The 25,330-nt window shown below is 47.5% G+C and overlaps 1 protein-coding gene across 1 annotated transcript in view; it reads left to right on the top strand.

Annotated features, from left to right (window-relative positions):
• Positions 1 to 25,330, top strand: part of HCRTR2 (hypocretin receptor 2) — a 104,289-nt gene that overhangs the window by 32,323 nt on the left and 46,636 nt on the right. Inside the window, exon 2 of the mRNA XM_089694113.1 lies at positions 15,046 to 15,224. Within this exon, the coding sequence (XP_089550239.1) occupies positions 15,046 to 15,224 (179 nt within the window). The remainder of the gene's footprint in view (positions 1 to 15,045; positions 15,225 to 25,330) is intronic.

The following is a 25,330-nucleotide window of genomic DNA, read 5'->3' as shown; positions in this document are numbered from 1 at the left end:
CAGGGACCCATGACAGATTACGGGCCTGGCAGCAGCATGAGGAGGCGGTACAGGGGCCCATGGCAGATTACGGGCCTGGCAGCAGCAATGGGAGGCCCGTAATCTGCCAGCACCCTATGACAAAATGGAACCCACCAGCAGTGTGAGGAGACCTGAAAGTGGCACATGGCAGAGTGTGGCGATGGAGACAGCAGCAATGGGAGGCCGTACAGGGACCCATGACAGATTACGGGCCTGGCAGCAGCATGAGGAGGCGGTACAGGGGCCCATGGCAGATTACGGGCCTGGCAGCAGCAATGGGAGGCCCGTAATCTGCCAGCACCCTATGACAAAATGGAACCCACCAGCAGTGTGAGGAGACCTGAAAGTGGCACATGGCAGAGTGTGGCGATGGAGACAGCAGCAATGGGAGGCCGTACAGGGACCCATGAGACACTCTGGACCTGGCAGCAGCATGAGGAGGCGGTACGGGGGCCCATGGCAGATTACGGGCCTGGCAGCAGCAATGGGAGGCCCATAATCTGCCAGCACCCTATGACAAAATGGAACCCACCAGCAGTGTGAGGAGACCTGAAAGTGGCACATGGCACAGTGTGGCGATGGAGACAGCAGCAATGGGAGGCCGTACAGGGACCCATGACAGATTACGGGCCTGGCAGCAGCATGAGGAGGCGGTACAGGGGCCCATGGCAGATTACGGGCCTGGCAGCAGCAATGGGAGGCCCGTAATCTGCCAGCACCCTATGACAAAATGGAACCCACCAGCAGTGTGAGGAGACCTGAAAGTGGCACATGGCAGAGTGTGGCGATGGAGACAGCAGCAATGGGAGGCCGTACAGGGACCCATGACAGATTACGGGCCTGGCAGCAGCATGAGGAGGCGGTACAGGGGCCCATGGCAGATTACGGGCCTGGCAGCAGCAATGGGAGGCTCGTAATCTGCCAGCACCCTATGACAAAATGGAACCCACCAGCAGTGTGAGGAGACCTGAAGGTGGCACATGGCAGAGTGTGGCGATGGAGACAGCAGCAATGGGAGGCCGTACAGGGACCCATGACAGATTACGGGCCTGGCAGCAGCATGAGGAGGCGGTACAGGGGCCCATGGCAGATTACGGGCCTGGCAGCAGCAATGGGAAGCCAGCACCCTATGACAAAATGGAACCCACCAGCAGTGTGAGGAGACCTGAAAGTGGCACATGGCAGAGTGTGGCGATGGAGACAGCAGCAATGGGAGGCCGTAGAGGGACCCATGACAGATTACGGGCCTGGCAGCAGCATGAAGAGGTGGTACAGGGGCCCATGGCAGATTACGGGCCTGGCAGCAGCAATGGGAGGCCCGTAATCTGCCAGCACCCTATGACAAAATGGAACCCACCAGCAGTGTGAGGAGACCTGAAAGTGGCACATGGCAGAGTGTGGCGATGGAGACAGCAGCAATGGGAGGCCGTACAGGGACCCATGACAGATTACGGGCCTGGCAGCAGCATGAGGAGGCGGTACAGGGGCCCATGGCAGATTACGGGCCTGGCAGCAGCAATGGGAGGCCCGTAATCTGCCAGCACCCTATGACAAAATGGAACCCACCAGCAGTGTGAGGAGACCTGAAAGTGGCACATGGCAGAGTGTGGCGATGGAGACAGCAGCAATGGGAGGCCGTACAGGGACCCATGACAGATTACGGGCCTGGCAGCAGCATGAGGAGGCGGTACAGGGGCCCATGACAGATTACGGGCCTGGCAGCAGCAATGGGAGGCCCGTAATCTGCCAGCACCCTTTGACAAAATGGAACCCACCAGCAGTGTGAGGAGACCTGAAAGTGGCACATGGCAGAGTGTGGCGATGGAGACAGCAGCAATGGGAGGCCGTACAGGGACCCATGACAGATTACGGGCCTGGCATCAGCATGAGGAGGCGGTACAGGGGCCCATGACAGATTACGGGCCTGGCAGCAGCAATGGGAGGCCCGTAATCTGCCAGCACCCTTTGACAAAATGGAACCCACCAGCAGTGTGAGGAGACCTGAAAGTGGCACATGGCACAGTGTGGCGATGGAGACAGCAGCAATGGGAGGCTGTACAGGGACCCATGAGACACTCTGGACCTGGCAGCAGCATGAGGAGGCGGTACGGGGGCCCATGGCAGATTACGGACCTGGCAGCAGCAATGGGAGGCCCGTAATCTGCCAGCACCCTATGACAAAATGGAACCCACCAGCAGTGTGAGGAGACCTGAAAGTGGCACATGGCAGAGTGTGGCGATGGAGACAGCAGCAATAGGAGGCTGTACAGGGACCCATGACAGATTACAGGCCTGGCAGCAGCATGAGGAGGTGGTACAGGGGCCCATGGCAGATTACGGGCCTGGCAGCAGCAATGGGAGGCCCGTAATCTGCCAGCACCCTTTGACAAAATGGAACCCACCAGCAGTGTGAGGAGACCTGAAAGTGGCACATGGCATAGTGTGGCGATGGAGACAGCAGCAATAGGAGGCTGTACAGGGACCCATGACAGATTACGGGCCTGGCAGCAGCATGAGGAGGTGGTACAGGGGCCCATGGCAGATTACGGGCCTGGCAGCAGCAATGGGAGGCCCGTAATCTGCCAGCACCCTATGACAAAATGGAACCCACCAGCAGTGAGAGGAGACCTGAAAGTGGCACATGGCACAGTGTGGCGATGGAGACAGCAGCAATTGGAGGCCGTACAGGGACCCATGACAGATTACGGGCCTGGCAGCAGCATGAGGAGGCGGTACAGGGGCCCATGGCAGATTACGGGCCTGGCAGCAGCAATGGGAGGCCCGTAATCTGCCAGCACCCTATGACAAAATGGAACCCACCAGCAGTGTGAGGAGACCTGAAAGTGGCACATGGCAGAGTGTGGCGATGGAGACAGCAGCAATGGGAGGCCGTACAGGGACCCATGACAGATTACGGGCCTGGCAGCAGCATGAGGAGGCGGTACAGGGGCCCATGGCAGATTACGGGCCTGGCAGCAGCAATGGGAGGCCCGTAATCTGCCAGCACCCTATGACAAAATGGAACCCACCAGCAGTGTGAGGAGACCTGAAAGTGGCACATGGCAGAGTGTGGCGATGGAGACAGCAGCAATGGGAGGCCGTACAGGGACCCATGAGACACTCTGGACCTGGCAGCAGCATGAGGAGGCGGTACGGGGGCCCATGGCAGATTACGGGCCTGGCAGCAGCAATGGGAGGCCCATAATCTGCCAGCACCCTATGACAAAATGGAACCCACCAGCAGTGTGAGGAGACCTGAAAGTGGCACATGGCACAGTGTGGCGATGGAGACAGCAGCAATGGGAGGCCGTACAGGGACCCATGACAGATTACGGGCCTGGCAGCAGCATGAGGAGGCGGTACAGGGGCCCATGGCAGATTACGGGCCTGGCAGCAGCAATGGGAGGCCCGTAATCTGCCAGCACCCTATGACAAAATGGAACCCACCAGCAGTGTGAGGAGACCTGAAAGTGGCACATGGCAGAGTGTGGCGATGGAGACAGCAGCAATGGGAGGCCGTACAGGGACCCATGACAGATTACGGGCCTGGCAGCAGCATGAGGAGGCGGTACAGGGGCCCATGGCAGATTACGGGCCTGGCAGCAGCAATGGGAGGCTCGTAATCTGCCAGCACCCTATGACAAAATGGAACCCACCAGCAGTGTGAGGAGACCTGAAGGTGGCACATGGCAGAGTGTGGCGATGGAGACAGCAGCAATGGGAGGCCGTACAGGGACCCATGACAGATTACGGGCCTGGCAGCAGCATGAGGAGGCGGTACAGGGGCCCATGGCAGATTACGGGCCTGGCAGCAGCAATGGGAAGCCAGCACCCTATGACAAAATGGAACCCACCAGCAGTGTGAGGAGACCTGAAAGTGGCACATGGCAGAGTGTGGCGATGGAGACAGCAGCAATGGGAGGCCGTAGAGGGACCCATGACAGATTACGGGCCTGGCAGCAGCATGAAGAGGTGGTACAGGGGCCCATGGCAGATTACGGGCCTGGCAGCAGCAATGGGAGGCCCGTAATCTGCCAGCACCCTATGACAAAATGGAACCCACCAGCAGTGTGAGGAGACCTGAAAGTGGCACATGGCAGAGTGTGGCGATGGAGACAGCAGCAATGGGAGGCCGTACAGGGACCCATGACAGATTACGGGCCTGGCAGCAGCATGAGGAGGCGGTACAGGGGCCCATGGCAGATTACGGGCCTGGCAGCAGCAATGGGAGGCCCGTAATCTGCCAGCACCCTATGACAAAATGGAACCCACCAGCAGTGTGAGGAGACCTGAAAGTGGCACATGGCAGAGTGTGGCGATGGAGACAGCAGCAATGGGAGGCCGTACAGGGACCCATGACAGATTACGGGCCTGGCAGCAGCATGAGGAGGCGGTACAGGGGCCCATGACAGATTACGGGCCTGGCAGCAGCAATGGGAGGCCCGTAATCTGCCAGCACCCTTTGACAAAATGGAACCCACCAGCAGTGTGAGGAGACCTGAAAGTGGCACATGGCAGAGTGTGGCGATGGAGACAGCAGCAATGGGAGGCCGTACAGGGACCCATGACAGATTACGGGCCTGGCATCAGCATGAGGAGGCGGTACAGGGGCCCATGACAGATTACGGGCCTGGCAGCAGCAATGGGAGGCCCGTAATCTGCCAGCACCCTTTGACAAAATGGAACCCACCAGCAGTGTGAGGAGACCTGAAAGTGGCACATGGCACAGTGTGGCGATGGAGACAGCAGCAATGGGAGGCTGTACAGGGACCCATGAGACACTCTGGACCTGGCAGCAGCATGAGGAGGCGGTACGGGGGCCCATGGCAGATTACGGACCTGGCAGCAGCAATGGGAGGCCCGTAATCTGCCAGCACCCTATGACAAAATGGAACCCACCAGCAGTGTGAGGAGACCTGAAAGTGGCACATGGCAGAGTGTGGCGATGGAGACAGCAGCAATAGGAGGCTGTACAGGGACCCATGACAGATTACAGGCCTGGCAGCAGCATGAGGAGGTGGTACAGGGGCCCATGGCAGATTACGGGCCTGGCAGCAGCAATGGGAGGCCCGTAATCTGCCAGCACCCTTTGACAAAATGGAACCCACCAGCAGTGTGAGGAGACCTGAAAGTGGCACATGGCATAGTGTGGCGATGGAGACAGCAGCAATAGGAGGCTGTACAGGGACCCATGACAGATTACGGGCCTGGCAGCAGCATGAGGAGGTGGTACAGGGGCCCATGGCAGATTACGGGCCTGGCAGCAGCAATGGGAGGCCCGTAATCTGCCAGCACCCTTTGACAAAATGGAACCCACCAGCAGTGTGAGGAGACCTGAAAGTGGCACATGGCAGAGTGTGGCGATGGAGACAGCAGCAATGGGAGGCCGTACAGGGACCCATGACAGATTACGGGCCTGGCAGCAGCATGAGGAGGCGGTACAGGGGCCCATGGCAGATTACGGGCCTGGCAGCAGCAATGGGAGGCCCGTAATCTGCCAGCACCCTATGACAAAATGGAACCCACCAGCAGTGTGAGGAGACCTGAAAGTGGCACATGGCAGAGTGTGGCGATGGAGACAGCAGCAATGGGAGGCCGTACAGGGACCCATGACACACTCTGGACCTGGCAGCAGCATGAGGAGTCGGTACGGGGGCCCATGGCAAATTACAGGCCTGGCAGCAGCAATGGGAGGCCCGTAATCTGCCAGCACCCTATGACAAAATGGAACCCACCAGCAGTGTGAGGAGACCTGAAAGTGGCACATGGCAGAGTGTGGCGATGGAGACAGCAGCAATGGGAGGCCATACAGGGACCCATGACACACTCTGGACCTGGCAGCAGCAAGAGAAGGCGGTACAGGGGCCCATGGCAGAGTGGCGAAGCGTAAGCAGCTTAAATTGAAGCGGAACGCGAGCGCACAGGGCCCACAGTGTCTGAGGATGGACGTTGGCGCAGAAAGGCAGAGACCAACTGACTACATAGGTGGTTTTTATAGTACGTTATTTTGGCCTCCCCCTCAGCAGGTGTGAAAAAGGCCACCATTTTTGAACGGTAGCGAGGGTCCAACAAGGTGGACAGCCAAAAGTCATCCCTCTGTCTGATGGTTATTATTCGGCTGTCACTACGCAAGCAACCGAGCATGCTATGGGCCATTTGTGCCAAAGAATGCGAGGGACTCCCTGCCTCCATCTCCACAGCATACTGCCACGGTGCGTCTGGGTCCTCTGTCTCCTCCTCCTCCTCTACCAGATGCTCCTGCTCCTCCACTCCTGTCCGCTGAGTGGAAAAACCACCCATTTCACTCAATAATTCCTGAGCACCAATGTCCTCCTCTACCTCCTCCTCTTCTTCCTGTCCTGCCCCCACAGGGGTCATGTGGCGTTGAGATCTGTGCGCCACGTCTACCGCACCCTGACCAGCCATTGTTAACAGCATTTGTTCCAGGACGTGCAACAGAGGAATGACGTCGTTCATCCCATAGTCCTGCCGACTCACGAATAGCGTGGCCTCCTCAAAGGGCCTGAGCAAGCGGCAGGTGTCACGCATGAGCTGCCAATGGCTGACATCTAAGTTACACAGGGGAGTACCTTTATCCGCTTGTAACATCAGGAAATCGGTGATGGCCTTTCGCTGTTCGTAAAGGCGGTCTAACATATGTAGGGTTGAATTCCACCTTGTTGCAACGTCGCAGATCAGGCGATGCTGTGCAATTCCGTTCTGCCGCTGCAGCTCAAGGAGGGTGTGCTTTGCGGTGTAGAAATGGCTGAAATGCATGCAAAGTTTACGTGACATTTTAAGGATGTCTTGCAGTGGGATGGTGGATTTTAGGAACCGCTTGACAACCATATTGAACACGTGAGCCATGCATGGCGCATGGCACAACCTTCCTTGACGCAGAGCAGACACCATGTTCTTTCCGTTGTCGGTCAACATGGTTCCGATTTTCAGTTTGCGCGGAGACAGCCATCTGTCGATTTCTCTGTTCATTACACTCAGAAGTTCCTCCCCTGTGTGACTACGTTCGCCAAGGCATACCAGGTGCAGCACAGCGTGACACCGTTGCGCCCTGCACATGTGATATGCCGGTCGGGTAATGGGACTTGGCACGGGGGTGGCGGCTGAGGACACGGCGGAAGAAGAGGTGGTAGAGGCAGACATCTTTTCTGGACCAAGGACGTGCAAACGTGGAGGCAAAAGCGGCGTGACCTGTCCAAGTTGCTGGTGCGGCTGTGCCGGCACCACGTTCACCCAGTGGGCCGTAAATGACATGTACTGTCCCTGACCGTAGTTACAGCTCCACACGTCGGCGCTGCCGTGCACTTTGGCAGAGACCGACATGCTCAAAGACTGGCCCACCATCTCTTCTACATGTGAATGCAGGGCTGGCACTGCCTTTTTGGCGAAGAAATGACGGCTTGGCACTCTCCACCGCGGCGCGGCACAAGCCATCATTTCTCGGAAAGTCCACCACTTGGAAAGGGAGGGACTGCAGCACCAGCAACTTGGACAGGAGGACGTTCAGCTTTTGCACCGTCGGGTGCGTGCTCGCAAACTGTTGTCTCTTGGAAACGGATTCCAAGAAAGACTGCTGACGGAATCCGTGAAGAGGAGTAGCAGGAGAAGGAGCATCTGAACGAGCGGAAGATGCCAACGAGCGACAACTCCCCTCAGCAGAGGTGTTGGAGCCTTGACTGGCTGATAGAGGGCGATTGACGTCAGGTGACGGAGCAAGTAACGGAGCGGGTGATGGAGCGGGGGCTGGGGCAGGCAGAACCGCCGTATCTTTATCACGGTTTTCCCAGGCCACCGAATGGCGACGCTGCATATGCTGACACAACGCTGTAGTCCCAACATGGGCCCCCTGGCCACGCTTGACTTTCTGGCCACATAGTCGACATACGGCTACGTTTACTTCCTCGGGCGGCTTGACGAAAAATTGCCACACCGCCGAGTAGGAAACTTTGCCCCCGCTACTCCTCACTGGCTGACTGCTACTTCCTCCGTGCACACCGGCACCACTACTGGCCGTGGTGGTAGGCTGCAGTGGAGCTGGTGCTCTACTCCGTGGCCGTTTGCCTCCACTGACACTGCTGCGACCCTGCTGCCTCCTGGGCAACCCACCGACTGTTTTGCTCGCTGCCAAGCTGCCACCCTCTTCTCCTGATGATGCGGAAGCAATAGCCTGATGACGACGAGGCTGCCAAGTGCGATCAGCCTCATCATCATCAATTAGGGTCTCCGCCTCACTACTAGCCCCCTCGGCTGCGTGTGGGTCAGGAGACAGACCTGTCTCTAGACCGGCTACCGAGCCACTCTCCTCGCCAGTACTTCTTCGCCTGGCTGCTGAAGAGGCGGATGTCTCCCCCCGTTCCTGACCGCCCTCTGTTAGCTCTTCCTCACTGTACAGTGGGGCTGAGCCCACAGCATGCGATACTTCGCTTGGTGAGGGAACACCAAAGGACAGGGGCAGGTAGAGGACACGTGATTTCAGTGGGCTTGCTCCCGGGCCATGCCAACTAACGGTTGTGTCTGACGTACCCACCGACCGTTGGCTGTAGGTGTCAGAGGTGACCTGGGAAGAGGAAGACGACCGAGCCAACCAATCGATGACGGCAGGGTTGTCGGTGGAGACAGGACCGCTGGATGACACCGGGGAGCACTGGCCTCTGGCTGCGACTAGTGCTGCCTCGACCCCTTCCTCTGCTGCCACGTCTGCTCGCTCCTGAAACATTGCCTCCTCTGCCACTCCTCTGCGTGTTGTCTGACATACTCTTTAATTCAACGATTCTGTGTCGCTGAGTAACAATTCTGTGTCCCTGAGTAACAATTCTGTGTCCCTCAGTAACGATTCTGTGTCCCTCAGTAACAATTCTGTGTCCCTGAGTAACAATTCTGTGTCCCTGAGTAACAATTCTGTGTCCCTGAGTAACAATTCTGTGTCCCTCAGTGACAATTCTGTGTCTGTCCCTGAGTAACAATTCTGTGTCCCTCAGTAACAATTCTGTGTCCCTGAGTAACAATTCTGTGTCCCTCAGTAACAATTCTGTGTCTGTCCCTGATTAACAATTCTGTGTCCCTGAGTAACAATTCTGTGTCCCTCAGTAACAATTCTGTGTCCCTCAGTAACAATTCTGTGTCCCTCAGTAACAATTCTGTGTCCCTGAGTAACAATTCTGTGTCCCTGAGTAACAATTCTGTGTCCCTCAGTAACAATTCTGTGTCCCTCAGTAACAATTCTGTGTCTGTCCCTGAGTAACAATTCTGTGTCCCTCAGTAACAATTCTGTGTCCCTCAGTAACAATTCTGTGTCTGTCCCTGAGTAACAATTCTGTGTCCCTGAGTAACAATTCTGTGTCCCTGAGTAACAATTCTGTGTCCCTCAGTAACAATTCTGTGTCCCTCAGTAACAATTCTGTGTCTGTCCCTGAGTAACAATTCTGTGTCCCTGAGTAACAATTCTGTGTCCCTGAGTAACAATTCTGTGTCCCCGAGTAACAATTCTGTGTCCCCGAGTAACAATTCTGTGTCCCTCAGTAACAATTCTGTGTCCCTCAGTAACAATTCTGTGTCCCTCAGTAACAATTCTGTGTCTGTCCCTGAGTAACAATTCTGTGTCCCTGAGTAACAATTCTGTGTCCCTGAGTAACAATTCTGTGTCCCTCAGTAACAATTCTGTGTCTGTCCCTGAGTAACAATTCTGTGTCCCTGAGTAACAATTCTGTGTCCCTGAGTAACAATTCTGTGTCCCTCAGTAACAATTCTGTGTCCCTCAGTAACAATTCTGTGTCTGTCCCTGAGTAACAATTCTGTGTACCAAAAGCTCTGAGGAAGAAGGATTGTCCTTCGAAACGCGTCAGCTGTACTGAGTGGCTTCCTCCATGATGGGATTCGCATTTGCATCTTGCCTTTAAAGTCCCTTTGAGGACTGACATGCCTGTTTTTATTCGCTGTTTGTGAGTACCATTCTTTTATTTAATAAATTTTGGTTACTGAGGTAATGCGCAAGGTTGGTGCGCTTCTTTTTTCTTTTTTGTTCTTCCTAACAATTCTGTGTCCCTGATTAACAATTCTGTGTCCCTGAGTAACGATTCTGTGTCCCTAAGTAACGATTCTGTGTCCCTAAGTAACGATTCTGTGGCCCTAAAGTCTCTCTGGCCCTAACTCTGTCCCTAATACAGACAGGTCTGTCTCTCTTGAATGACCGCAGGCTAATGGAGAATTGTAAGATGGCCGCAATTTATAGCTCCACCATTACACAGTGCTGGCTGGCTGGCTGCTGATTGGCTAATGCGATCACATGTCATGAATGAATGCATTATGGGTCAGCGCGCCTTGTCTGCGTGCCTTCCCAGAGATCCCCGCTCCGTCACCACACATGTCGCCGCCATTTTTGGGAAAATTCGATTCGTGCATCCGAAGTTGGCTAATTTTCGGATTCGGCGCAAATCGAATATTTCCCAATATTCGAAACGAATTCCACTTCGCCATGTTCGATTCGCTCATCTCTAGTCAGCGGGATTCCCCACTGACAGCTGAATGTAAAAGAAAGAATTACCAGCAATTAAAAAACGGCATGGGGTCCCCCCCTCCCATCCATACTAAGCCCTTCAGGTCTGGTATGGATTTTGAGGGGAAGCCAAAATGTAAAAAAAAAATATGGCGTGGGGTTCCCCCCAAAAATCCATACCAGACCCTTATCCGAGCATGCAGCCCAGCAGGTAAGGAATGGGGGGAGTGAGCTGTAGTGTGAAAAAAGACAGAAGACATTCTTTGACAAGTCCTTTATTAAAAAAAGGAAAATAAAAGAATGTCCCCCGAAGCCGATCCAACGTAAGTCATGATGCCCACCGCCACCGCTCCGGAAAAAAAAGGCACCGCTCCCAACGCTGGCCTCCGGCTGTGTGCCTCTGAGCTGGTTGGACAGTTCTTAAATATGTAAGGGGTGGGGCCAACACGTATGTGACCCCGCTCCCGTGTGATGTCAGTGAACAGCATGCCCCGGTCGATGATGTCACATGGGGGTGGGGTCACACGAGTGATGTCACTGGGTGGCCCCACCCCTTATATATTTAAGAACTGTCATACCAGCTAAGGGGCACACGGCCAGGGACCAGTGTCAGGAGTGGAGCCTTTTTTTTTTTTTCCGGAGCGGCAGGCATCGTGATTGACGTTGGATCTACTTTGAGGGACATTCTTTTATTTTCCTTCTTTCCTTCTTTCCTGACCTGCCAGGCTGCATGCTCGGATATCTGGTATGGATTTTGGGGGGGACCCCCACGCCATTTATTTTTCAATTTTGGTGTGGAAGTTCCCCTCAAAATCCATACCAGACCCGAAGGGCTTGGTATTGATGGGGGGGGGGGAACCCCACACCGTTTTTTAAAATGGGAACCCCGCTGACAGCTGAAACATTAATGCATGCTTTTCAGTACTAAAATACGGCATGACTTGATAAAATAATTCAGTATTTTAGTAGATTTGTTTTAGTGGATTCAAATGGGTTTTTTTTTAAAATATTATGCTGTATCCTACCGCATACTCGGATGTGGTAAGATACCGCTTAGTGAATTGTGCCTTGGATATGGACCAGTCAAAAAATGCCAAAATGCTTCTAAATGCAAATGCCTATAAATGCGGCTAACCGCATTTACAAGCTTTTGGCGTTTGTAGCGCCAATAAAATCTACTCCTGAACGCAATTTTGCTGCGCTAAAAAACAACAACTGTAAACTCAACTGCCTGTAAATGACTGTAAACGACTATGTGTACATGGACACATAGGAAAACATTAGGGAGAGTTCAGGGGCTGCTGAAAAAAATGCAGAAAAGCTCCTGAACGGTAGTTTATCAGCTGCAGTGTACATGAGCCCTAACAGACAGACAAGCTCATCAATGTGCTGTTTCTTTTTTCACACTGCAGTCATTGGCCCTGCTAGACAGGGCTGTGCTGTGGAGCAGAGCGTTGTAATTGACTGAATAGTTATAAATATCCTTTAGCAGGTTCAAAAAAACTCCCATATATATATATATATATACATATATATCATCCGTATATTTATCTGTTTACCTGGAGTTCACATTTAAGCAATTTTATCCAAAAGAGTAAACAAATTAATTATTGATAAACAGAGAAGCATACTCTGCCATTTCTGCGCACGTCATCAGATTCTTGTTTTTTTCAGTATTGTGTATTTTCGTCTTATTCTACATAATCTACAATGCTGTATATTATTTTTAAACATATAACTGTCAACATAGTTTTGTTTTACACTTTATAAGATGATTTTACATTTCCTTCTGGTCTGCAGGGCTATTTCATTTTTCAGTACACTTTTGTGTACACTTTTTTCAGAGTTCAGCATATTCTCAGTCATGCAACACTGTACTCAAATGAATTCTATATATGTACGTTCTATATTTTTTTAAATGGACAGAGCTTTCTTTTGGTTGTATTTACACTCACTGGCCGCTTTATTAGGTACACCTTGCTAGTACCGGGTTGGACCCCCTTTTGCCTTCAGAATTGCCTTAATTCTTTGTGTCATAGATTTCACATGGTGTTGTAAACATTCTTCAGAGATTTTGGTCCATATTGACATGAGTTATTGTTGACTTTCTATCATCTCAAACCAGTCTGCCCATTCTCCTCTGAGCACTGACATCAATAAGGCATTTTTGTCCACACAGCTGACACTCACTGGATATTTTCTCTTTTTCAGACCATTCTCTGTAAAACCTAGAAATGGTTGTGCGTGAAAATTCCTCAAGGCATTTTCTTAGAGGCATAATGAGTTTTTTGAAAATGTCATTTTTTGTCACATATTTTTAAAGGATTCGGAAAGAAAATAAAAATGTATTTTTTACACAGATTGTCAATTAATAAAATACTTCTAAAACACAGCAGTGAATACTTAGAATTACACCCCAAAACACATTGAACTACTGTATGCCTCCTAAGTATGGGACTTTACAGCCTAACCACATAAATGGACCCAAAATCTAAGGAGTACCTTCAGATGTTCTAGGGCATAAATTATATATCTAATTTCCTGACTATCATATTTTTGGAGGTCCTGAAGCACCAGAACAACAGAAAAACCCATAAATTGACCACATTTTCGAGAGAAAATGCCTAAAGGTATTTTAGAGGCCTGTTGAGATTTAAAGATGAATTTTTTTGTTTCAGGTGTTCTGTAGATCCCCATACCGGCATTTCCATTTATGTCTATTGGAATACAGCAACTGCACAGACACTACTAGGCCGTGACCGGCCATAGGGCACACCGGGTATTTACTCGGTGGGCTGGGGCTGCCTGGATAGGAGAGGAGACTGGGCAGCACATAGAGGAACCGATCCATTTCTCTCCTGCCGCCACTGAATGCCCACTGCTCCTCTCCCTCCTGCAGGCATTTAGAGGTGGCAAGAGAAAAATTGACAGGTTTATACTATTCACTTTATTTATACTGCTACTGTATACTGCTCACTGATCCCCCCTATACTGCTCACTTCTTCCCCCTCATTGTATACTGCCCACTGCCCCCCCTGTATACTTATCCCCCTGTATACTGCTCACTGCTCCCCCAACTGTATGCTGCTCACTGCTCTCCCCTCACTGTATACTGCTCCCCCCTGTATACTGCTCACTGCTCCTCCTCACGTATACTGCTCACTGCTCCCCCCACTGTGTACCGCCCACTTCCCCCCATATATTACTCCCTCCCTGTATACTGATCACTGCTGTATACTGCACACTGCTCCCCCCTGGACACGGTATACTGCCCACTGGGAGCAGCAGCTGTGCCCCTGCAGACACTGTGTCCCTATAGATATAAATGGGCCTGCCAGCATAGGATTGCACAGAACACTTGTGCATCCCCATGTGGTGAAAATGGGACTGGTGTGGTGGCATTCAGGGACTCTGTGATTGACTGCACTGGCATGGTGAGTGAGCAAGGGCTCAATTACCCTTGTGGTTGGGGGGTTGTAAAACCCCATGGTTGAGCTGCATTTTTACCATCCCTCAATGGCTCCCCCATTAGTTAGGAAAGCAGTGGCTAGGGGTGTACACAGTAGAAATTATACCCCCTTTCATGCTTAATGGGCACTACTGCATGCTGAGCGCAGCCCATTCAAGTGAGTGAGGCCTCTTTGTAACTGCCCAGCAACCAAGTACAACACATGTGGTTGTGGTGCAACTGTTTAATGCTCTCTAAAGAGAAATCTGAATGCAGACTTTTTGCACTGCAAGTGTGATGAAGCCGTAATTATTATTTTTTACACTTTTGATTATTATTAATTTTATTTTTTACATTTAAAAAAAGAAAAAAAAGATGACTGTCATCAGAACAGCACACTGTCACTATGGTGACAGTGTACTGCTCTGATGGATGATCAGAGACACTGTATGCTGAGATGGTATACTGTGTTTCTGATTACTAACCACTGCACTAGTGTTAATGATCTATGACAGGTGCATTTTTTTCTTTATTTGTTTATTTGTTTTACACTTTCAATGTGTATTACAGTGCTCAGCACTGTACTACGCGTGCTTTCCCCTCTCACAGCATCGCAGCCTGTGTTTACATGTGTGATAGCTGTGATGGGTAACACCAATCACATGGTACAGGACTAATGAAATTAGCCTTATACTCTGATCTGTGATCCGCTATGCCCAGTGGACACAGCGATCACAGATCTCCCTAATGCATGGCCCCAGAGTCGAGTACGAGTGGCAAGAAGAGGAGGATGTACGGGTATGTCCTCCTGGAACAAGAAAGCTCTGGCCCTGTCATTTACATTATATATAGTGGCTGGGCAGGAAGTGGTAATTTATAAAACCCTTGATGTTCTCTCATTAAGCAAATATTACAGAAGCAAATATTTAGCTTTAAGCAAGCAAAGAAAATCTTTATAAATGATATGCTATGTGTTTAATGTTTCATTAGATTGTGATATATTTCCATAAAAATTAATGTTACTTACATATTCCTAATATATTTTAACACATATATACAATGTTAGTTTGTGTTGCAGTGTGGAAGAATCATCACATGAGGACAGTCACCAACTATTTTATAGTCAACTTGTCTCTTGCAGACGTTCTTGTCACTATCACTTGTCTTCCAGCAACTTTGGTAGTTGACATAACTGAAACTTGGTTTTTTGGAAAACCACTCTGCAAAGTAATTCCTTATCTCCAGGTATAGTTTATTCTTTTTTTTTATAATGTGATAATATTTGTAGTACCTAAAAAATCATTAGGGAGAGTCTTAGGAAAAATGTTTTCTGTGCTCTTATTAATTACTATTTATATTATTGGCTCATCCATTTTATTCCTGAAAGTAGAAAATACTTTTAAATGTATTAACATAGATATTATACCAGTCTACCAGTTTGAAAGCAAAGCATGGTTTTTAGCACACCCCAAAATGTATACTGTAGTATGTATTTTTTAGATAATGACACGGGTGGGTGGGTAGGCGGGGTGCAATACATGTAAGCCTTTAATATTCCAATGCTTTGTTGGAAGTAGGCATGAGTTTATCCTTCTGAATAGTGAACTAAACTGATAAGAAAAAGCATTCAAACAATGCATGTATACTCTCTCCTACAAACCATTGAGCTGTGTGGCATTTCTGTCCTTTTCTGACATGACTTGACTGAATTTAGCTGAGCTTCCTTAGTCTTTTCCCTCTAGGCCCTATTGAAGAAGCTGTCTTCATGCAGACTTACAAGTAGATGAATCCTGAATTGGGATCCATGGAGAATAGCCTGTGTAAGCACAGTATGGTGCAGCTAACAGGATGACTAGAGCATTCCCAAATGTGTGCTGTAGTACTCAGTTCAGGTTAATCACTAATGTGAGGTACATAGAAGGGTATATACTGTATAACATAGGTAAAGTGAAGGGAAACTATTAGAGATAAAGTGTATTTTTAGTTTTGTATAGAGAAGGGAAGCATTAAAAACCCATCCAATTTATTATTTGCTGTGTCCAATTAGTGAGACTTCCTTGCATCTCCTGTCCATGAGGCATAACATGAAGCTCAATAGTATTGAGTATTTTGACGTTCAAAATAAACCATACCAAGTGCCCAAATAGAAGCATTTAACAAAATAGGTTTGGATTGGAACCTTTAAGGCACATATATCAGTACACAAATTATAAAAATCATACAAATTTTATTCAACAAATCTTATTAAAATCACATAAACACAAGAAATTGAATTCTTTCCGTAGAAGCCACTGGCCACTTTCAGGTTTAAAGATGGCTGCCATGTGGGGCAAGTGAAAGAGAGAGGGGAGTGAGAGGGTGAAAAAGAGGAGGGGTGTGAGAGAGAGAGAGAGAGGAGGAGTGAGAGAGGAAGGGATGAGAGAGGAGGGGTGTGTTTTAAATTGTGCTAAAAATTGGGCATGGCCAGGGGCGGACTGACCATTTGGAAACTTAGGCACAGCCCGAGGGCCCGGGTTCAGTAGGGGGCCCCATGAGATGCCCCTGGTACCTTTTTCATAGGCTTTTTTGAGTTTGGGCAAGGACACAGGGGCCCCATGATCCCCTATTGCCCGGGGGCCCCATGAGTTTTCAGTCCGCCCATGGGCATGGCTTAAAAGGGGTGTGGTTAAATAGTGTCTGAGATGACTTATATAGTGCAGAATGAGGTAATATTAAATAGGGAATGTACAGTGTGGAGTGTATGACAGTGGGTAGTATGTACAGGGAGAGGAGTGTGGAGTGTATGGCTTGGGTAGTATGTGTAGGATGGTGTCAGTAGGTCGTGTCATTACTACTTCATTTTTATTATTATTACTATTATTTTTTTTTACAATTGTATATTTTTACAAATTAATGTTTTATTATTTTTATCATTTTTTTTTCAAAATGCTTTTGGGTGGTCAGTGGATGGTGTCAGTAGAGCAATGGCGTGGGTGTCAAATTTTTTCAATTTTTATTATCTAATTCTGTAATTATTTTTTACAATATATTTCTGTATGATTTTTTTCACAATGATTTTGTGGGGGCAGTGGACAGTTTCAGTAGGGAGCACAAGTATATGTTGGGCTCTCATTAGACTGGGATGAATAAACAGAACCTGTACCCTCTTATATCGGAAGGAAGGGAATGGATGGAGGGAAGGAAGAAAGAAAAGGGAGGGAGGAAATGGTTGGAGGAAGAAAGGGGAGGGAAGGAAGGAAGGAAGGAGGAGTGGGAGGAAAGAATGAAGGGAAGGGATGGAGGAAGGAAGGGAAAGAATAAGAGGGAGGGAGGGAATGGATGGAGGAAGAAAGGAAAGAAAATGGATGGAGGAAGGAATGAAGGAAGGGGAGGGAAGGAGGGGAGTAAGGAAGGAAGAAAAAGGAGGGAGGGAATGGATGGAGGAAGGAAGGAATGAAGGAGGGGGAGGGAAGGAAGGAAGGAAGGAAGGAAGGAAGGGAGGGAGGGAGGAAGGAAATTAAAGGAGGGGAGGGAGGGAGGACAGAATGAAGGGAGGAGATGGAGGAAGGAAGAAAAGGGAGGGAGGGAGAGAGGGAGGGAATGGATGGACGAAAGAAGGAATGGAAGGAAGGGATGAATGAAGGGGAGGGAAGGAAGGAAAGAGGGGATGGAGGAAGCAAGAAAGAAAAGGGAATAAATAAAAAAAGGAAGGAAGGGAAGAGAAGGGAAGGAAGAAAAGGGGAGGGAATGGATGGAGGAAGGAAGGAAATGGATGGAGGAAAGAATGAAGGAAAGGGAGGGAAGGAAAGAGGGGAGGGAGGAAGGAAGGAAATGAAAGGAGGGGAGAGAGGGAGGCAGGAAGGAAGGATATGAAAGGAGGGGAGGGAGGAAAGAATGAAGGAAGGGGACGGAGGAAGGAAGGAAGGAAGGAATGAAGGGAGGGAGGAATGGAGAAAGGAAGGATTGAAGGAAGGGGAGGGAAGGGAAAGAAGGAAGGAGTGATTGAAGGACGAGGAGGAAGGGAAGGAAAAAATGAAGAGAGGGGATAGAGGAAGGAATGAAGGTAAGGAAGAAAAGAGAGGGAGGGAATTGAGGAAGGAAGGAAGAAAATAGTTGGAGGATGGAATGAAGGAAGGGGAGGGAGGAAGGAAGGAAGAAAAAGGAGAGATAAAATAGATGAAGGAAGGAAGGAAAGAAGGGGAGGGAGAGCAAAAGGAAGGAAGGGAGAGAGGGAGGGAGGGAAGGAGGGAAAGAATGAAGGGAGGGGATGGAGGAAGGAAGAAAAGGGAGGGAGGGAATAGATGAAGGAAGGAAGGAAAGAAGTGGAGGGAGAGCGAAAGGAAGGAAGGGAGAGAGGGAGGGAGGGAAGGAAGGAAAAAAAGAATGAAGGGAGGGGATGGAGGAAGGAAGAAAAGGGATGGAGGGAATTGAGGAAGGAAGGAAGAAAATGGATGGAGGATGGAATGAATGAAGGGGAGGGAGGAAGGAAGGAAGAAAAAGGAGAGATAAAATAGATGAAGGAAGGAAGGAAAGAAGGGGAGGGAGAGCAAAAGGAAGGAAGGGAGAGAGGGAGGGAAGGAGGGAAAGAATGAAGGGAGGGGATGGAGGAAGGAAGAAAAGGGAGGGAGGGAATAGTTGAAGGAAGGAAGGAAAGAAGTGGAGGGAGAGCAAAAGGAAGGAAGGGAGAGAGGGAGGGAGGGAGGGAAGGAAGGAAAGAAAGAATGAAGGGAGGGGATGGAGGAAGGAAGAAAAGGGAGGGAATGAAGGAAGGAAGGAAGAAAGGAAGGAAGGAAGGAAGGAAGGGGAGGAAGGGAGAGCGAAAGGAAGGAAGGGAGAAAATGAAGGGAGAGGATGGAGGAAGGAAGAAAAGGGACGGAGGGAATGGATGAAGGAAGGAAGGAAAGAAGGGAGGGAAGGAAGGAAGGAAGAAAAGGGAGGGAAGGATTAGGAGGAAGGAATGAAGGAAGGGAGGAATGAAGAAAATGAAAGGAGGGGAGGGAAGGGAGGGAGGAAAGAATGAAAGGAGGGGATGGAGGAAAGGAAGGGGAGGGAGGGATAGAGAGGGAGAGAGAGGGGGGGGAGAGGGGGAGAGGGAGAGAGAATAAATCACTGAGCTGCCGGCTGATCTGGACAGGGGAGGCAGAGCAGATCCTCACTCCTCTGCTCTGCCATGGAGGATGGAGGGGAGGGGAGGGGCTGGACACTGTCAGAGAAGAAGAAGCATCAGAGACCTACAAGGGGGGGGGACTAAGGAGCAAAGAGGGGGGGCCCAGGAGGGAAATCCGATGCACAGTGAGGGATGATCGGTGCAGTGGAGGGACAGTGACAGCACCGATCTCCCTGCATAGATTCAAGGAGGCAGCTGGAAGTCTTTCAGCTTCTTCATATAAATCCATGCAGGGATATCAGTGCTGTCACTGTCCCTCCACTGCACCGATTACCTCCGACTTTGTTCCTGATACATATCATCTATGGGGGGGTGCGGTGAACACCCCACACCCATGGATTATATGTCTCTCACCTTCCCACTGCCCACCGGCTCCATCACCAGCACAGTGTCCGGACTCATCTCCCGACTCACTCTGCCCCCACCTGAAGTGACAGGTGAGATACTTCTGGGTCGGGATCTGAGACTGCCTCCTTCTCTGCTCCCCACACTGTCACTGGACAGTGATCCTCTCATAGGCCCTCTACTGACCCCGGGCCCTCGGGCAATCCCCGAATGCCCGAATGGTCAGTCCGCCCCTGCACATGCTTCTTATTCAGGGATCGATAACACTTCTCACCAATTATCACTCAATGTGGGAGGTTTCCTACAGATAAACCTGGAGACATCTGGAAGATTGACCAGTAGTGTCTAAAAATCTTTTCCACTCTCTTATGTTGTGAATTAAAATCCATCAGAACCATAGTGCCAAAATCTTTCTTAGTTTTTCTCTCCCTGTCTTGTAACAGGACATTCCTGTCCTTATCCCTGACTTTCTGTATCTCTCTATTGATACAATCCTTATTATATCCTTTCCTAATGAACCTCTCTCCACTTCGGTCAGCTTGTTGTACATACATCTCATCGTCTGTACAATTGCTTCACAATCTCATAATCTGCTCTTTAGGGATTCTAATAGCATAACACAAGCTGCCAGATTCAGGGTTGGACTGACCATTTAGAAACTCGGGCACTGCCCGAGGGCCCGGGGTCAGTAGGGGGCCCCATGAGATGACCCTGGTACCTTTTTCATAGGCCTTTTTGAGTTTCGGCAAGGACACAGGGGCCCCATGATCCCCTATTGCCCATGGGCACCAGGAGTTGTCAGTCCGCCCCTGGCCAGATTCTTCTCTCTCTGTGCTCTAAACAGAAAGCTGCAGCTCCAGGCTCTGTGATCCTTTGTCTGGCAGTTTAGGAGGAGTGGACAGGAGCTGTGCAGTCTCTGTGTGTACTATCTGTCAAGCCCCCATTGCTCCTGAGCTATCACTAAGAACTCTGTCTCTGTTGAATTTTGTTAGCTGATAGTTGGGTAGATAACAACACAGCTAAGCAAAACCCTGCATGAGTTTAGATGAGGAAAAGTGATATGTACACGGGATCCCCTGGGGGACTTAATAAGCTGTCTTTTCTTGTTTTGGTAGACCTGCATTATGTTTTTATTTGTCTGTTTCTCCATTGGGGAGTTCGCAGTTTCACCACTGTGACTATTGTCCTATACATAAAGTGAGGGCAAATCAAAAATTTGAGTTGTCAGCAGAACTCCACTTGAGGGGAATCCTCCAGTAGAGCCACCTGTTCCTGTGACAACATTCTAAGATTGGGATTTTTGTTCACTTTTGAGAAATTTTCAACCATTTCCTGTTGTGTCTCCAAGACAAAAAGTGGAATCTCTCAAGGTGGACACAGGCAACAAAAATAACTAGATGGAGGCTTTTTTTATATAGCCTTTGTTTATAGAAAGATTCAAACAGTAGATATAATTACATTAACCAATTTATACAAAAATTTGCATAGGTTGACTATCCAGGTTGACTATCCAGAGCAGGGGCAGACTGACAACTCAGGGGCCCCCGGGCAATAGGGGATCATGGGACCCCTGTGTCCTTGCCCAAACTCAAAAGAGCCTATGAAAATGTACCGGGGCATCTCATGGTGCCCCCTACTGGCCCTGGGCCCTCGGGCAGTGCCCGAGTTTCTAAATGGTCAGTCCGCCCCTGATCCAGAGCGATGGAAACCAGATGTGGAGGTTGGTTATGAAATCATGCTCACCATTGTTTGAAAATTTTTAAAGGTTATTATGGAAGAAGGTAGGTAAGAGATAACATAAGTAAGTAAGAAGAGATAGGAATAGGAAAGTGATAGAGGACAAAAACTGTGAATCAAGGCTCAGAGGGAAGCATCTCTCTTCTAGCTCAACCCCCCTCCCTGGTCATACTTACAGTAAAAGGGGATGTTTTGCAGTTGTTCCTAAGAGTCAGTGTGCATGTTTGCTTCATATTCTGATGTAGTTGAGAACTCATTCCAATAGAACCAAGATTTCCAAATTCTGTCATGAATATCTCTATACGATGCAATAAGGTCCTCAATGCATCTGATTTCTATTATTTTGGCTGTCCACATAGGGATGGATTGTTCTAACATTGGCTCCAAAGATCAGGGATGCAGCACTTAACAGCATTAATCAAACGGGGAGTATTGGCATCCAATACAAACATGCAAGATGGAGGTTTTAGTATTTCCCTATTGGATAAAAAAAACAGTTTGGCCTTTACATATGCTTTAAGACACATACAAAAATAAACATCACTGTATGTTCCAAGAAACCCAAATATGCCATGATAAATGTAAAACAATTTGCTATATTACATACTATTATATGTAATTATCTTTTTGATATTAATACAATGTTTACCCTAGAAGACACATAACATATTTCCTTTTCTTCACAGAACCATAGAAACAGATTATTGCACTTTTATCTTCTTTTTTCGCTAGCATTTCATATTCTTTCTTACTTTGGATACATTTCAAAAAACAGGGTATACTCATCATGAACATATTATATGACCTAAATGTAGCAGGCAGAAAGGAAAGTTGTACAATATTTGGTGTTCATTGTATTTTTGCTGGGTTCGATATTACTTCTGTGTTCATTATCTTCCACTGTACTTTTACTTTTCATCTGATAATTCTTCATTAAAATTATTCTACATTTAGAGCTACGTACATTTTCATTCTTTGGATTCATTTTGACCAAATCTTTTGATAGGTAAATACAGATGAATATTTTATTATTCAAGTAGTTTTATTTTACAGATAAGACCAGCTTGGAGATAACATACCATATTCCATAGCTATTTTCTCGATCAATATATTGCTTTCTTCTATGATTTAAAAAGTAAAGCAGTGCATTGCATTTTATACAATAGATAATACATACTGGTAATCTATTTTTAGTAGCTAGATTGTAAAACAATCTCAATACACACATATTCACATTTCAGAACTCTGTTATCATCCTTCAGTGAAACAAAGCTAATATCTGTCTGATTATCAGCAGGCCCCATTTAGCATAGGTTACACAGAATTTTTCTAGGCTTTTGTAAACTGGTATTCAGGAAGACCTGGAGTATAAGAAAGTATGGGACTTTTGAGGTGGATAATCTCTCAGAAAAATAGTACACAATCCACAATTTAAAAAAATAATAAAATAAAATATAACCTTTATTTCCATCTAAGTTTGGGGCCATACGACCCTGATCTTTGTTAAATACAAAAAGTGCAGGCTATGAAGATCCCCATGGTATTAAAATCAATAACATAAGTATTGGAAAATCCTTCAACACAACAAAACACAACCCTCTTAAGACTATTCACCCAGCAAGATTTACATATATTTTGCTATGACAGACCACACCACACCACCCCAAGAGCACAAATCCCCCCAATTAATCTAGTTGTAGGTTGTCTAAAGAAAAAATGCTGCGGATGAATCGACAACCCCAATGTGTTCTTCTGAGAAGGTTTCTTTGGGGGACAAAATAGGACAGTTGTACTCAGGACAATGATGGTTGAAGTTAAGATGGTGGCACAACTGTAGAAACCACATTACTCAAGAGTAACTCAAAATAATTTCCAGCAAAAGTTATGTACCTATCATTGCTGGGTGAATTGTTTTAAAAGGGTTGTGTTTTGTTATATAAAACTAAATGTTGCACTGTACACAGTGCAGCATTTAGTTTTAGATTTTATCTGACGCACTGGTATTAGGTGGCTTATGAGTGCAGCTGTGAGAGTACTTTTTATGACTTTTAGGTTAAGCACCAAGTGCAGGTTTTTCCAATTTGGATTTATTGTGTTTTGTTATGTTGATGGTTTTTCTAATATTTATTTTCTTACCATGGGGCTCTTGGTAGCCTGCACTTGTTCTTTGTAACAAAGATCAGCGTTGTATGGCCCCAAAATTAAAAAAATAAATAAAATGTAACTTTTATTTCCATCTAATTGTGGATTGCGTACTGTTTTTCTGAGAGACTATCCACCTCAAAAGTCCCATACCTTCCTCTGGTCCAGATTTTCTAGATACCAGTTTACTAATAGTAAAAAGGGATGTGGTGGTAAATATCAAGCTCTGCCTCTGACTTACGTTCTAAGTATTTTCCAGGCTTTGCCTTTGATTCATGGTTAAATGATTGATTTATTTGGGTTTAAAATGAGGTACATATTTTAAAAGTGCCAAAGACAGGCAGCTTTAAATTAGTACAAACACTATGCAACATTTTTGTACATTTTAAAATCTAATTATGTTATAAATGCAAATGATCATAATATGTGTCAATACAGAGATGTTTTATTGTAAACAAGTAATTACATTCAATGTTGATTGGGGAAACTATTATAAAAATTATATAACATCTATAAAACAATAAAAAGCAAGGTGTGGTATGCGTATAGTAAACAGTTGCTAATGGTTCCGTTCCCTGCTTGGGTATACAGAAAGACTCATCAACCCACTGTTCCTTCCAATCCTAGCTAAATACTGCAGCATAATTAAAGTATATGTGAGTAATGTAGAGCTGAAAGGACCTCTCTAGTTTCTCACTTTTCACTTTCCATATACAGAAAGTGTGATAACTTAGGTGAAGACCAAAGTCTCACTCCTCATCCATAGAATTAAGTGCTAAAATGAAGTAACAAGTGTTGTAGGTAATCACTTTATGTATATGTTAGCTAAGGCAAAGCTTAGCTAATGGTTATACAAACAGAAAACAGTTTTTATGTAGTAGTTACCATAACTGTAATCAGGAAGAAGCTTTGTCAGGGTTCTTTTCTTTATTTATTTTATCTGTAGGGTATAGGCTATTCCCAAAGACAGAAGATGAGGAGCAAGGCCTTTGATGGCATCAATGGAACATGAAACAGGTAGGAAACTACTTAATTTCTCTTTCTTAGAAATAAAAAGTGACATTCTATTCAGCTGAATGAATAGTCAATTTGCATAGCAGAATGGTGTTTCATGTTCATTGTAACCAGTTAGCAATAAAACATTCAGCAAACTAAAGATTTAGTCCAGCAGGTCTTTTTTGACCAAGCAGGATGCATACCTGGATAAGGGCCTAGTTGGAATTTTAAGGAGAACCCATGCCATTTTTTATATGTACTGCCCCTTAAAAAAAGGAGGGCCCCCAGATATCAACCACCTTCCAGAAGTAGTGTGGCATGTTAGTGCTCCTTACCCATTCCCACAAAACATTCAAAGAAAATAAGGATACCCCCACCATAAAAAAGTCCTTTACTACAGAAAAAAATTTAAATAATATCAGCTGATATAAATCCATTGTTAATCACGTTATCCAGTCATGTAAATCTGTCTTCAATCATGCCAACCCACCACAATGGTGAATAGCCTCACCACACTATCACTGCTAAGTTACAGATCCTCAACACTGCTTCAATTTAAACAACAGTCTCATGGATCCTGGGTGATATATTTGACCAAATAAAGTCATGACTATATTTGGTCAATGATGCCCCCTAGAGTCCCTGGCTGTTTGTTTAAATACAGCAGCTGGGACTTCAGCCAGGCAAACTGGCAAATGTTGCCCAATATTGTCCAGTTGGCCAAACCCAAATCTCAATCTTAGTCAAAAGCACACGTTTTTTTCCTTGTAATTGTATTGGCCCATATATAACTGATCATTCAATTACGCCTATTTATTAAAAGAGTGCAAGCAGCTATTAAATATAGGATAAGTTCCCTTAAAAAATAATAATAATAATAAATGCACTTTTTTTGCAGGTAAAAAAAAGTGCATTTCCTATTTTTTTGTAGGAGCCTGGAAAGCATTGCATGCCTTCCATGCAGGACTCCTAAAGACTGTCAGTG

The sequence above is a fragment of the Staurois parvus genome, unplaced genomic scaffold, assembly GCF_062004578.1.
Source record: "Staurois parvus isolate SC_StPar_1 unplaced genomic scaffold, SC_StPar_1.0 ptg000652l, whole genome shotgun sequence".
Classification (NCBI taxonomy): domain Eukaryota; kingdom Metazoa; phylum Chordata; class Amphibia; order Anura; family Ranidae; genus Staurois; species Staurois parvus.
This window is presented reverse-complemented; position numbering and strand designations above follow the sequence as displayed.